The sequence below is a fragment of the Panthera pardus genome, unplaced genomic scaffold (assembly GCF_024362965.1).
Source record: "Panthera pardus isolate Hobbes unplaced genomic scaffold, ASM2436296v1 HiC_scaffold_5, whole genome shotgun sequence".
NCBI classification, from domain to species: domain Eukaryota; kingdom Metazoa; phylum Chordata; class Mammalia; order Carnivora; family Felidae; genus Panthera; species Panthera pardus.
In genome coordinates this window covers 20,122,932-20,136,515 of record NW_026526980.1, presented here as the reverse complement: position 1 = coordinate 20,136,515, position 13,584 = coordinate 20,122,932, and the positions used below count along the sequence as shown (strand labels likewise).

The window sequence follows — 13,584 nt, the reverse complement described above, 5'->3', positions numbered from 1 at the left end:
CTGCCCTAGTTGGGGGGCAGGGGGAGGGCCCCTGCCCACTCACCCGTCCATCTGAGGAAATTTCTTCCTTGGAAATCCAGCCTGAGGCCCTCAAAGGTTGTCAAGAGAAATCAATCTTTGCCAGGGATCTGTGGGGAGGGAAGGAGAGGAAAGGGGACTCAGATCTGTGGCCCTCTCTGCCTCCTTCTCAACCCCCTCCCCTCTGGGCCCTGATGATGGCTGTTGTGATTCTCAGGAGACCAAGCTTTTGGCGGGAGAGCAGCTGCAGGCACTACACTCACCTCAAAATAACCAAGAGTCCGTGGACAAGGTGTGGTTGTGGTACCCCTATATCCTGACGCTCAAGGCTCAAGTTTGTCCCATAATGTGGTCTGCGGTGAGCAGTGTCTCCCACCCTCACCTTCAATTTTAACAGTTTATGTGGGGAGGAGGAGAGGCGGGGAGGGGCACCTGCCAGAGCACTAGCCCCTCTCCCTCCTGGCCCCCCAAAGGGGTTGCAGTCCAGCGGGCCAAGGGCTCTCTGAGTCCTGCTCTGCAGGAAGCCAGGCTCTCCACAGCTGGTTCCCGGGCTGATGAGCTGGGCAGGCCATTTGTGGTTCCAGTGGCCTAGAGAAAGGTGTCCAGTGGCCCCTCAGGGAAAGGGACATATGGGCCCAGGAGGTTGGCCGCTCCCCAAAGGGCAAGGACTCCGGGTCCTCATCGGAGCTTGATCTCAAAGCAGAGACAGTTGAGGCTCTGGCAGTCAGGGAGTTGGCACGCACAGGCACAGTCGCAGAGTGGGCAGCAGCGAGGGCAGCGAGAGGCCCAACCCTGAGGGAGAGGAGAAAGGGGTGAGGGCGGTGGGCAGGAGGAAGGGTGACCAGTGCCCTACACTGTTTCCCTCTCAGGGAGAAGGGAACAGAGAGGCCTGGAGAGTCCCATTTGCCCAGTGGAACAGAGGGTACCGTCTACCATTCTTGGGAACAAATCAATTCCCTGTGCTATTAAATCAGCAAGGAGGCAGTGTTCCAAACAACTGAGTTCAGGCGGTTCTTTCCTTCTTCCTATTTAATAGACAAGGAGACCGAGGACCAAATAGTCCTGTTTGATTAAGTCCCAATGTTCAGCTCCAAGAGGATTCTACTATATCCTTGTGGCCTCATTCAATTCCAAGCCAGGAGACCGGGGAAAGCACACATTTTCTGTCCATGATGAAAATGGCTTGGTTTTGTGAATTTCGTCCTTGGCATGAGACCAGATTGTAGGATCTCGTTCATCATTTCTGAGCGCCTGCTCCATGCAAGGCACAGACTGTATTCATGAATGACTTTTAAAAAATCTCAATTGTCTTTGAGAATGGTACTGTACAGATCTAAGAAAATTTTTTAGTGTTTCACACAGAGTCACCTCTCTTTTATGTATCAGAACCTTGCACAGGGGGCCTCTTTACAAACGAGGCAATGGAGGCTTAGAGAGGGGGATACCCCTCAACACCAATGCCAGGAATACCAGCTTCCTTCTGGGTCTGCTGGGACAGGGACAGTTTATCTCATGTCACCACTGGCCTAGCACGGGTACTCGTGCTCAGTAGGTATGTGAGAAACAAATGAATGTTGAGTGAGTGGATAAATCAAATCATTTCCCCCTCTTTGGGCAAAGAAGAAAGAAGAGGCCTTCAGGGAAATCAGAAGGGTCTGTCTCTTGGGAACTAGGAACAGCATGTCCTTAGTGACAAGAACGGAGAACTGTCCTAGGTCTCCCTTCCTGCCCTGTGACAAGGGTGATCTGTGACTGCTTCACGCATGGACTGGAGTCAGGCCAAGTGGCTGGGGTGGGACACACCCAGGATGTGACAGGAGATTGGCTCCTGGAGGCCTGAGGCAGAGCTAGTGACAGTCACAGTTGCACAGCTCAGTCAGACACCAGGCCAAGCCAGGAATAGGGGAATGACCTTTCAAACAGCTGAGGTTTGGGGGTGCGGTGTCAGATGACTGGTGAGATCAGATATCAGTAGGGGCTGCGGTGAGGGGAGGGGATCTGCCCGCCGCAAGGACAGGGGTCTGAACGGGGCTGGTGTAGTGCCAGCAGAATTGTCTCTCAAGAAGGAGGCCAGAGGTGTCATGGTGGAAGGGAGACTGAAGTGGTTCCCTTGTGTTTGATGCTGGGGGTGGTTTGGGGCCTCCCTGGGGAGTCCCAGTCTGGGCATGAAGCGGGCTCTGTGGGTTTTTGGAGGACCACACCGTCACTCCCTACACAGGACCGGTGGCTGAGAGACGCTCCATTGCCATCACCTCAGAGGAGAGGGTATGAAAAGTATTTCTGGGCTCTGTCCACTGGAAGGGTTTACAGCTAGTCATTTATAACTGTCTAATGGATTTCTCGACTCTCACAAGCAGCCATGAGGCTTCTCAAAGGAATCTGCTACTTCAGTACATTAAGCAAGAATGCCACAAGACCGTTAACCCTTGTGTGTTAGGCTCTTTCCGCTTCGATTTCTCTCACTTTGATTTTGGGAAGGCCAGCCATCTTTAGTGGTTAGCGCTCGGGCCCGGATGTGAATCGAATTCAGGCCCAGGTTTGGCTAATTCATGTTTTGAGCCTCAGTTTTCTCATCCAAATATAATGCCTCCTTCATAGGCTCATGGCGGCAAGCACAATGCCTGGTACACAGTGAACACTCAATGGCAGGCAGATACTCTTGTCCCCGTTCTCTCCCCCAGGTTTTTAAATAGGCTCCGCGCCCAGCATGGAGGCAAACCGGGGGTGGGGGCGGGGTGGGGTGGGGTGGGGGTGTGCCTTCAATCAAGAACTGAGCTGAGGGTGCCTGGGTGGCTCAGGTAGTTAAGCGCCGACTTTGCCGCAGGTCGTGATCTCGCGGTCTGAGAGTTCGAGCCCCGTGTTGGGCTCTGTGCCTACAGCTCGGAGCCCGGAGCCTGCTTCGGCTTCTGTGTCTCCCTCTATCTCTGGCCCTCCCCCACTCGCATTCTGTCTCTCTCTCTCAAAAATAAACATTTAAAAAAATAAATAAAATAAACATTAAAAAAAAAAAAAAAAAAGAACTGAGCCGAGATCAAGAGTCGGCCGCCCAACAGACTGAACCACCCAGGCACTGCCCTGAACAATAGTTCTTAACCCTGATGTGACCCAGGGTTTGTTTAATTAATTAATTAATTTGTTAAAAATGCACAAAATCCAGGGCACTTGGGTGGCTCAATCGGTTGAGCAGTCTGACTTTGGCTCAGGTCATGATCTCACGGTTCATGTGTTCGTTCGAGCCTCGCGTCGGGCTCTCTGCCGTCAGCGCAGAGCCTGCTTCACATCATCTGTCCCCCTCTCCGCCCCTCCCCTGTTCGCACTATCTCTCTCTCTCAAAAATAAATAAACATTTAAAAAAATTTTTCTTAATTCACAAACTCCAATCCCATCCCAGACCTACTGAGCGTGGGGCCTGGACGCGTGGTTTTCTATGTCTCATATGTGCCTCTGATCACACACAGGGCTGAGAACCAACCATTGCGCTGTATGACTTCATTTCTCATGGTCTAGCATAACTGCCTACTTTTTCTTCTCTGCCCTTCATTCGAATAGAAGCCCTGTGCGGCTGGGACCGTGTCCAGCTTGTTTTGCTGAGCCCCTAGGGCCTGGCACAGGGCTTCAACAGTGACTCCATAAATCTTTGGTAGGTGAATACATAAGTGAATGAATAAATGAATGAGTGAATGAATGAGATCCTTGCCACATGCTTGTGAAAGAAGGCAGAGCAGGCAGGTTTGTCTCCCAGAAAGGAAAAGACACCTGGGTTTGTGTCCTGGCCTAGGCCTCAGGTGACTCACTCAAGCCTCTGTAAGCCTCAGTTTCGGACAGCTATAAAGTAGGCAAGAGCTTTGTAATATTTGTGGTCCTTGTTACTATAAGGAAACTGAAGAACAGACACTCTATACTTCGTACAGAGACAGCTCAAGGACAGAATGATCCCGCCCTGCCCTTTGCCATTCTAGAATCCTTCCTTCCTGGCTCTGGCTGAAGCCGGATAGATCAGGCCCTGAGGTCTCCAGGTCCAGAATTCCTCACTCCATCCTCATGGGTCTGACCAGGGAGGAAAGGCCCAGACTGACAGAAGGGGCAAAGGGCAACCCCTCCCGCCCCTCCCCCCACCCCCACCCCCCCCCCACCCACCCCCCCCCCCCGCCAGGAGAGGGGGCCAGAAATCACTTTGTAATTCAGCATTTCCTATAAAATAGGAGTTTTTAGGACCCTGGGTCTTCGTTTTCCCCTTTGCCCTCTTACCCCCAGTCCTGGGCTCCTCTCCCGGCTACCCCTCAGAAACCAAAAGCAGATTATTTGAAGGAGAGCCCCTTGCCTCATAATTTATTTCAAAACTCACAACTTCTCCCAGGAATTCAACCAACTAAGGTCCGCACAAGTTGGGAATTTGCTGGGTCTTTTATCCTCCCTCTTTCCTCCCGGGAAAGGTCACCACTTCAAAGGCAAGAGCTTTGCTGTCTAAATCTGAGCCCCAAATAGGAAGGTGGTCAGTTACATTTAACATCGTAAAACCCACAAAGGCAAAAATGGCCTGGCCTCTGGGAGCAAGGCTCCTCCCTGAGGATTCTGTTTCAACACACAATGGAGCAATTTGCTCTGCAAGAGTCCGACTGAACCTCCCGGAGGCAACTTGTCCCCCTGCAAAACCAGGATAAAAATACTTAACTATCTACACACACAGGCATAGCTAGGGGGTCAAGGTGTGATGTCCAGGTCAAAAGGGCAAGTAGCAGTTGTGATGAAACAGTATGTGTGGTATGATCCCATCTTTGCCAAATAATGGCATAATATAGCAGGAATAGTACTGCATATTAGTATATGAGGGACGTACACAAAATGTAGCAACCTTGGTTATGGAGCTGGTTTATAAAGTGACTTGTACTTTCGATGTTTTTCGACACGCACACTGTAATCAATGCTTTTCATAATCAGTACTATATAGCTTTTTGAAAATACCCAGCGCTCTTGGGGCGCCTGGGTGGCTTAGTCGTTTAAGCGTCTGACTCTTGATTTCAGCTAAGTCATGATTTCATGATTCATGAGATCGAGCCCCACATCAGGGTCTGTGCTGACAATGCAGAGCCTGCTTGGGATTCTCTCTCTCTCTCTCTCTCTCTCTCCCTCTCTCTCTCTCTCAAAATAAATAAACATTAAAAATAATACCCAGGAGCGCCTGGGTGGCTCAGTTGAGCATCTCACTTCGGCTCAGGTCATGATCTCGCAGTCCGTGAGTTCGAGCCCCATGTCGGGCTCTGAGCTGACAGCTCGGATCCTGGAGCCTGCTTCGGATTCTATGTCTCCGGCTCTTTCTGCCCCTCCCCTACTTGTTCCCTCTCTCTCTCTCTCAAAAATAAATAAATGTTTAAAAAATACCCAGCTCTCAGGGTTGCTGAGAAAATAATAATGCCAGTAAAAGTGGCACACTGTCTGGAATGTAGTGCTCACTCAGTGAACAGAAGGAGCGGTGAGGGGGGTCGTTTATATTTCCGTTTTCGGAAGCCATTGTGTGCCCTACATGGTACTCACCTTTCTCCAGCTGCCACCCTATTTTCTTCCGTCAAAGCAGTTTTCAGCACCAGAAAAGTATGTGATGTGCTGTTTATGGTGTCTTGGGCTGTCTCCCACTGAGCCAGGACCCCGAACGGGGCCTGGCCTAGAGCAGGTGCTCAGCAATCAACGTTGTTGAACAACAACAACACAAAAACGCACAGAGCGCGCCCAGGTCGGGGCTCGGGGAGCCAGGGACAGGACAAGAACTCACAGCTTCGGTGGGCTGGGGGCAGCAGGCATCCAGGCAGCGGGCGGGGCTGGGCAGAGGGAAGTCGCAGGCTTCCGCACAGGTCCAGCAACAGTCCTGGGGCCGGGAAGCGCCTTGCTTCCTGCAGGGGGAGCTGCAGTCCGTGCAGCAGCCCTGGGCCTAGGAGATGGAAAGGGCTCAGGATCCGGGTCAGGTGGCATGCGGGAGACAGGAAAGGAGGGACCGTGATAGGTACAGATGCGGGGACTAAATGGCAAAGGAGCCTCAGAGTAAGGGCCTGCAGATGAGGGCACCGACTGACCGCCTCCTCTTCCCCAGAGCCCACCCTTCAGCCTCCACCAGGCCCCTCACCAGCAGGCAGTGTCTCGTCAGCAGCACTACACCGAGCAGCAACAAATAGATGCCCACAGCGATGAAGACGATGGCGGGGATGGGGAGCAGCAGGGAGGGACTGCTGACGGGAGCCGGGGTTGGGTTCCACGGGCTAGAGGAGGCCTGGACAAGCACAGGAGGAAGGGGTGACAAGGAGGTGGGAGGGGCTGCAGGAAGGCAAAAATACCAGGAGGGACACCGGAGGTGGTTGGGAAGAGGGGAGGAACGGCCATCAGATGCTGGGGAGAGAGTCATTGGGACTGCACTATCCTGTTCCCCAAATGTGACCTTCCTCTGTCGTCCCCGTTTCAGCACCATCGGTACCTGTTGATCATTCTAGAATGTTCCAAGATGTGTTGCTCTTCCTCTCAGAATGCCTCTCCATAACGTATCTATTGTCTCTGATTCCTCTGTACTACTTTACTGTCCCTTAGGCCACATTACTGGCCGCTGACTGTCTTCCAACCCACAATTCTGCCTCTTCCCATCCCAGCTGTGTTGTGTATCTGTCCTTTCCTTCCAGTCCTTCAATGGCTCCCAGTGACTCAGTCCAAACTTCTTATCTCAGTGACAAAGCCCCCGAGCTAGCCCTGCCCGCCTCGGCCTCCCTCCTCCTCTCCACTCCAGCCATACTGAAGTCCTAGCAGCTCCCCAAACGCCTACCCTCTCTCCCACCCCCGAGGCTCTGCCCCAGCTGCTCCCCCAGCCTGGGATGCCTCTTCTCCTTGATTACTTGGCAAGCATCTCATCTTGCCAAGAAGCGCGGGAATGTGCGCTCCGTGGGAAGTCTATTCCCGGCACTGTCTCACAGCTCTCCTCCGGAGCTCGAAGGGTCTACGTTGGGTACAGAGCCCCCTGTCCAGTCCGGGCTGGAAGGCAGGCAAAGTCAGGGCGAGTTTAAGGCACTTAGGGGGTCCCTCCGGGAAAGGGTAAGGGGCCTAGGACTCACGGCCATGGGGCAGGACAGCGCCGGTCAGTCCAGGAGCTGCAGAGGAGAGAAAGTCCTGGGTCTCAGAGGCTGAGAGGGGCCATTGGACTGGGGTGCCTGATACCCCCCGCCCAGTCTGGGGAAACTGAGGCCGAACGATGGCTACTGGTCGGGACAGTGGGGTCGGGGGTCCGGGGGATTCGGGGCGGCGCCCCCCTCGCAGGCCCCAGCCTGGCCCTGGCCACACCCTTGACTGTCCCCACACCCCGGCCCCCTCCGTCCGCTGGTCCCCAGCACCTGCACCCGCGGGGCCGCGGGCAGTTCACGGATTCCGCGCCGCGCTCATGCAATCCGCCGCGGCGGCAGCACCGCCCAGAAGCTCCCGCTGCTTCTTGCCGTTGCCATGGGGATCCGAGCGCCGCTCCTACGGCGGCCGCCGAGACCCAAATTCCTTCTCCCAGCCGTTCTTCCCCGGCCAGATCCTCTGCGGTCACCAGCTCCTCGTAGCCGTGGTCGACCAGGTTTTCCCGCCGTTACTGAACGGAAGTGGCGATTTCCCGCTGCCACCTGCCGCAGTCGGACCCCCATCTTGTGCGGCGTCCGGCGGCGCTGCAAAGAAAAGACTGATACCCGGGGCTACACCAGCAGCGTGCTGTGTGACTTCGGCCAAGTCACTGAGCCTCGCTGAGTCTGTAAAACCGGGAAACGCCTGCCTTACGGGGATGTTGTAAAAATCAAAGCTACTTGTTAACTGTATACCGCTATTCTTTTTTTTTTTCCCCCAACTTGGCCGCACCCATTTCTATTGACAGTGTCCTAATTTAAGACTTCAGCGGGTCTCTTTAACCTTCACATAATTGTCAGAGTGATTTCCTCCCACCCACATCAGATCTTGTCCCTTTTCCGGGGGGCTGGGGGGCTCAGTTGGTTAAGCGTCAGGCTTCGGCCCAGGTCATGATCTCATGGCTCTGGGTTCGAGCCTCCAGTCGGGCTCTCTCCTGACAGCTTGGAGCCTGCTTTGGGTTCTGTCTCAGGGTCTCTTTCTCTCTCTGCCCCTCCCCTGCCTGTGCTCTCTCTCTCTCTCTCAAATATAAAAATAAACATTAAAAAAATAAAAAAAGGTATTTTGTCCCTTTTTTTAAGTTTATTTATTTATTCTGAGAAAGAGGGAGAGAGAGAATGAGTGGAGGAGGGACAAAGAGAGAGGGGACAGGATCCCAGCCGGGCTCCGTGCTAACAACAGAGAGCTTGATGCGTGGCTCTGACTCATGAGTGGTGAGATCTTGACCTGCAGGGAAATCAAGAGTTGGACGCTTAACTGACTGAGACACCCAGGCACCCCAGACCATGTCCCTTTTCTATTTTAAACCTCCGGAGGCTCCCCAGCCGACTCCAGGATAAAGCCCAAGTGCTTAGCTGACAACATCATCCACTCTGGGCCCCTTTTGTCTTCCGTTTGTTCATTCACAGCATATCTAGGTTCTGGGACTCTAGCAGAGAATAAAGCTGACAAATTTCCTGCCCTCGTGTTGCTTACATTCTACTAGGGGAGGGGAATCAGATAATCTGTAAAACCATAACTAAATAACAATATATAATCATTCTTCCAAATTTCTACCATAGGACCTGTTCAAGTTTCCTGAACCAGTGCAGAGGGTCTCACAGCTCCACACATTTGCAGATGCTGTTCCCTCTGCCTAGAACACCCTTCCCCTGTTTCCCTCTGAAGAGTTCCCTCATCCTTCCAGCCTCTGCCTCAGGGAGGTCTTCCTGCCAACCTCACGGGGAGGTGGCTGCTTATGGCACCATATATGCACCGCTGTCCCAGCACTGATGACAAGCAATTTGAATTCTCCACTTTGCTCCCCGGTTAGATGGCGAGTGCCTGGGTCTGATTCATCCCCATATCCCAAGCCCTGGCAGTTGCTGTCGTCTTGGGGGCCTCGAGTGAGTACTCACTGATTCTATGAATGAATCAAATCCAATGCCATCCACCAATGAAGTATTGTTATCCAGATGCCCTACCTCCTTTGGCTCTCAAGCCACTCGGGCCTCCCACGTTTCATTCCTGACCTTTCTGGTTCTACGCAAACAATGCTTGCGCTCGTGCACACTCACGGAAGCACGCCTCCCCCATGGAGGCCACAGACTTCCTCCATGATTACTGTATCTGGGCATGTTCCCCTGAAAGCAGTGCCACCGTGTACCTACTTTTGTCCGTGTTGTCCACCCCGAAGTACCTTGCCACACTGCTGCCCCTGGGGATCTCCTGCACCACAAGGCAGCCACAGAAATCACCAGGGTCTGTGTCCCTGGTTCCCAAATCTCCCTTCTCACCTTCAACCACACGGACAGATTCCCACCCAGCACCGCCCCCCTGCCCCCCCCCCCCCAGCCCTCTCAGTGGGAGCTTCAAGCCCAGAAGACAGGGGGCTAGCTGTCCCCAATGTCACATTGCTGATTCTAAGTCAGGGGCAGACTGCCTTCTCGGGACTGTCCTCTTGTCTGCCCCATCTTCTTTGCAAAACCCCAAGGCCCGAGATGAGGCCAGTCCCCACCCCAGCCCCAGGAAAGGTCTCAGGTGACACCCACTCCCGCCCTCTGTTCATTTCCTGCCAAGGGACACGTCAGCCTTGGCAAGGCCTCTGGACACGTCCGTGGCCTGCAGTGGTCAGACTCACTGCTGATGATATTCTGTTCCTACCGGGGGCTCATACATTATGCAGGATGGTGGACAGTGCACCAGGCCTGCTCGCCGTAAGACCAACCAATAAGATGGGTGATGTAGGCACCCCACTCTGCCAAGGCCACCTCTGCCCTCCCTACTGGAGGCAGGGAGAAAATGACTTCAGAATAGTCAAATAGCCATAAGGTCTCCTCCTCCCTGAAGTTCAAAGCTGGGGGTGTCAGATATGATCACATGGAGTTTTGCTCTGCCCCCGGGAAGGAGACAAAAAGACGATGTACTCTCAGTCGTCATGGGCTGGGCGGGAGACCTGAGACCCACTGAACACCCAGGAGATGAAGGAAGCCTGGGCGGGCCTGGGTTCGGGCGTGGGAACGGAATCTGGCAGCTCTGATTTTGATCTTGGACTTTCAGCCCCTCCTATGGACATCAGACAATATTGCCTCCCAGAGACTAAGAGGAGGTCCTCAGCCTCCTTCTCAGGAAAATTGAAGGCCTTCGCTCAAGTAGTTACCCTGGGGGAATAAGAAGTTGAAGTAACCAGAGCGAGAGCAAGCATTAATCAAGGCCTCTTCCCAGACTTTATCTTCCTGAATCCTAACAGCAGACCTGAGTGGCAGCAATCATTATTTCCATTGTAGAGATAGAAAAGAATCCTGACCTGGTTGGGAAAGAATTTTAGGCCAGGCGAGATCTAGGTTTGAATTCTAGGTCTGCCACCGTGTGTCTCAGTGACCCTGGGCAAGTCAGCCGACCTCATTGTGCCTCAGTCTTCCTCATCTGGAAAGCGGGCATCACCTAACAGCCTCAGAGGGTTTGTGATGGTTGAAGGAAAGGTATGTAGGCTACCTGGCATAGAAGAAGGGCTCATGAGGGGTGCCTGAGTGGCTCAGTCAGTTAGGCCTCCGAACCCTGATTCTGGCTCAGGTCATGATCTCACAGTTCGTGAGTTCAAGCCCCGCATCCGGTTCTGTGCTGACAGCACAGAGCCTGCTCGGGATTCTCTGTCTCCCTCTCTCTCTGCCCCTCCCCTCCCCCCGTCTCTCAAAAATAAACATTAAAAAAAGAATTTAAAAATATATAACTGGAACAACTAGGAATGAATATCACAGTACTTACAAGGCACCACATAGGAACTGTGCTTTAGACCCTTCTCATGCCCTAATCCTAGCAGCCCTGCTCCTGGCCCTGTCCTCATCCTAAGAGGAGATGAGTCGCTTGCACAACTTCTCCTGGCGACTGAGTGACAGAACTAGGATTTGAGCCCGGGCAATGGGACTTTGTGTGTGTACAACTGAGGCTCAGAGAGGTTCTGACACTTGACCAAGGTCACACAACCCATCTATGGGAGGAAAAAAAAAAAAAAAAAAAAAAAAAAAAAAAAGCCTGGCTAGACTCTTGGTTTTCTCACTCCCAATGCACCTGTTGTGCCCCTCAGCTTTTTCTATTGCACAGATAAAGGGGGGGACTGGACTTGCTCAGAGCAGTACCTAGCCTGGGACAGGTACAATAAAAACACTAAATAATAAATGTTCTGGCCCGCTGGGCGGGACTCTTTCCAGAGCACGGGTAGGGGGAATTGGACCCTTCCCTGGGTATCATGTGGGAAACAGGCCACTTCTGGCTGCTTATTGTTTACTTATTCACAGCCTTCGATGATATCACACCTGCACACCTCCCAGGGCCGTCGCGGGAGCCTGAAGTAGCAGGAAACGGTAAACTCCAGGCCCCGGGTGAATTGTGTGACAGGTGTGTGAGGACCGCGTGGGGGCGAGAGACTCACCTGAGGAAGCACGCTGGGCCGGGAGAGCGGGTCCCGCGAGCCTGGCACCCGGGGAGCGCCACCCACGCCGTCCCTCTCGGCAGGCGCTGTCCGAGGCGCGTGGGCAGGGGCCGCACCCCTGCGCGGAACTGGCCAGCGCGGTCCTCCTCCGGGAAGTTCAGGCTCTCCTAGAAGGCCCAGGCGAAGGACCACGGTGTGTGGAATGCGTCCCATCTCGGGTTTATTTCCCACGCTACACCCATCGGCAAGAGAGCGCGCGCGCGAGCTCTTCTCTTTCCAACTCCTTTTCAACGCTTCTGATTATTCCAGGAGCAAGTCTCATTTTGCTGCCAGAAGCCCTTTAACACCTCTCTCTCCGTGCTTATCTTGCCATGTCTTGTCTTTAACAGAGAGAGAGGGTAGGCCTCCGGCTCAGAATTCCGAGCAGGTGAAAATATCGAGCTAGAAGGTTAGAACGAGTTTGGGTTTTTTGTTTGTTTGTTTGTTTTTCCATTTCATTTATTTTTTGTTACCTTCTATTTACAAGTGATACTGGTTTTCTATTTTCGGTAGTGAGAAGACGTTTCCCTTTAAAGTACGTGGTTAAAAGCAGGAACTCTGGAAATTAGACTAACTGGGTTCAAATCCCAGCTATGCCACTTAACTGCCGATGTGACCTTGAGCAAGTCTTGCAACCTCTCTGTGCCTCAACTCCCTCCTCTGTAAAGGGAAACGATAATGGCATCTCCTCCTTATGTTATTGTAAGGATTATATTAGTGTATGTAAAGGGCACCGATGGGTGCCTGATATGTAGGCTGTGTAAATGTTTGCTGTTAGGTTAAATAGGGCAAAAACAAACAGACAGACAAAATCCCGAGGTTTAGACAAAATTTCTTTGCACCGACCCCACCATTTTCCATGCGAGGAAGCAAAGTTTTGGAGAAGATAATTAAGTGGCTAAGCTAGGATCTCCGCAGGTCTCTGGATTCCCCATCCACTTACCAGCCATTTCAAACTTCGATAATTAATATAACTTCTCGCAGTATTCAGGTGTGCAATGAGACTAATACTATTTCACTGATGTTGAGATGGTGTGTGTAAAGGTGGCTCAGAACACGAGTTGGTGTGATGGCCCTAATGCATTTCAACAAGGGTAATATCGCCCCCAAGGGGACAGCAATAGGTTCTTGAGGGAAAAAAAAAAAAAAAAAAAATTCTTAACTCTTTTTTTTTAGGGTTTTATTTTTAAGTAATCTCTACAACCACCGTGGGGCTCGAATTTACAACCCCCAGATCAGGAGTTGTACACTCCGCCGACGGAGTAGCTAAGGAAGCAAGAACCATTAACAGAGATAAGTTCTGAAACTGTGACTGGCATGTCCAAGTTATTTTTTTTTAATCTTGCAGTTCCTTTAGGAAAATGAGTTTATGGGTTTTCTATATCTGCTTAACATTATAGAGACCAATGCATTCAGAAAATAAGATTTTAAAAATCCTACTTTGTTCACGTCCTGTGTAACTTTGGACAAGGTACCAAACCTGTCTGTGCCTCTGTAAAGTAGACACAATAGAAAACAACTCATAAAGCTGTTCCTTTGTTAATGAGGAAATGAGTTGATATTTTTAAGCGCCCAGATCACTGTCTGGCCCATAGTAAATGCCATATAAGTAGCATTTAACAAACTGGAATTATTATTATCCCACAAATGAAGAATTGACCCACAGAAATTGACCCACAATCATTCAGGGAATGGGAGAGCCTAAATTTGTTTTAGCATTTTTAAAATTCCAGGGACGACTGGGTGGCTTGGTCAGTTAAGCGTGGAACTCTTGATTTCAGCTCAGGTCATAATCCCAGGGGCATGGGATCAAGCCCCAAGTCAGGGAGACTGCTTGGGGAGACTGCTTGGGATTCTCTCTCTCTTTCTCCCTCTCTCTCTCTCTCTCCTCTACTCCTCTCCCTCTCACATGTGCTTGCACGCACTCTCTCAAAATAAAAAAATAAAATAAAATAATAAAATAAAATAAAATAAAATTCCAGCTTAATTTAAAT

The 13,584-nt window shown here is 51.8% G+C and overlaps 1 protein-coding gene across 2 annotated transcripts; it reads right to left on the bottom strand.

The window, feature by feature from the left end:
• LOC128774861 (keratin-associated protein 10-2) lies at nucleotides 1-7,499 on the bottom strand. 2 transcript variants are annotated; one of them, XM_053894391.1, is made up of 6 exons: nucleotides 7,380-7,498; nucleotides 7,104-7,139; nucleotides 6,134-6,277; nucleotides 5,786-5,941; nucleotides 282-810; nucleotides 1-128 (listed from the first exon to the last, which is right to left on the bottom strand). In XM_053894391.1, the coding sequence occupies exons 2-5, from the start codon at nucleotides 7,107-7,109 to the stop codon at nucleotides 697-699; spliced, it is 420 nt and encodes a 139-aa protein (XP_053750366.1). In that variant the 5' UTR covers nucleotides 7,110-7,139; nucleotides 7,380-7,498; the 3' UTR covers nucleotides 1-128; nucleotides 282-696. The 2 variants fall into 2 exon arrangements, with proteins under 2 accessions (XP_053750366.1, XP_053750365.1); XM_053894390.1 differs by having other exon boundaries at nucleotides 6,134-7,139; nucleotides 7,380-7,499.
• Between the last annotated feature and the right edge of the window lie 6,085 nt (nucleotides 7,500-13,584).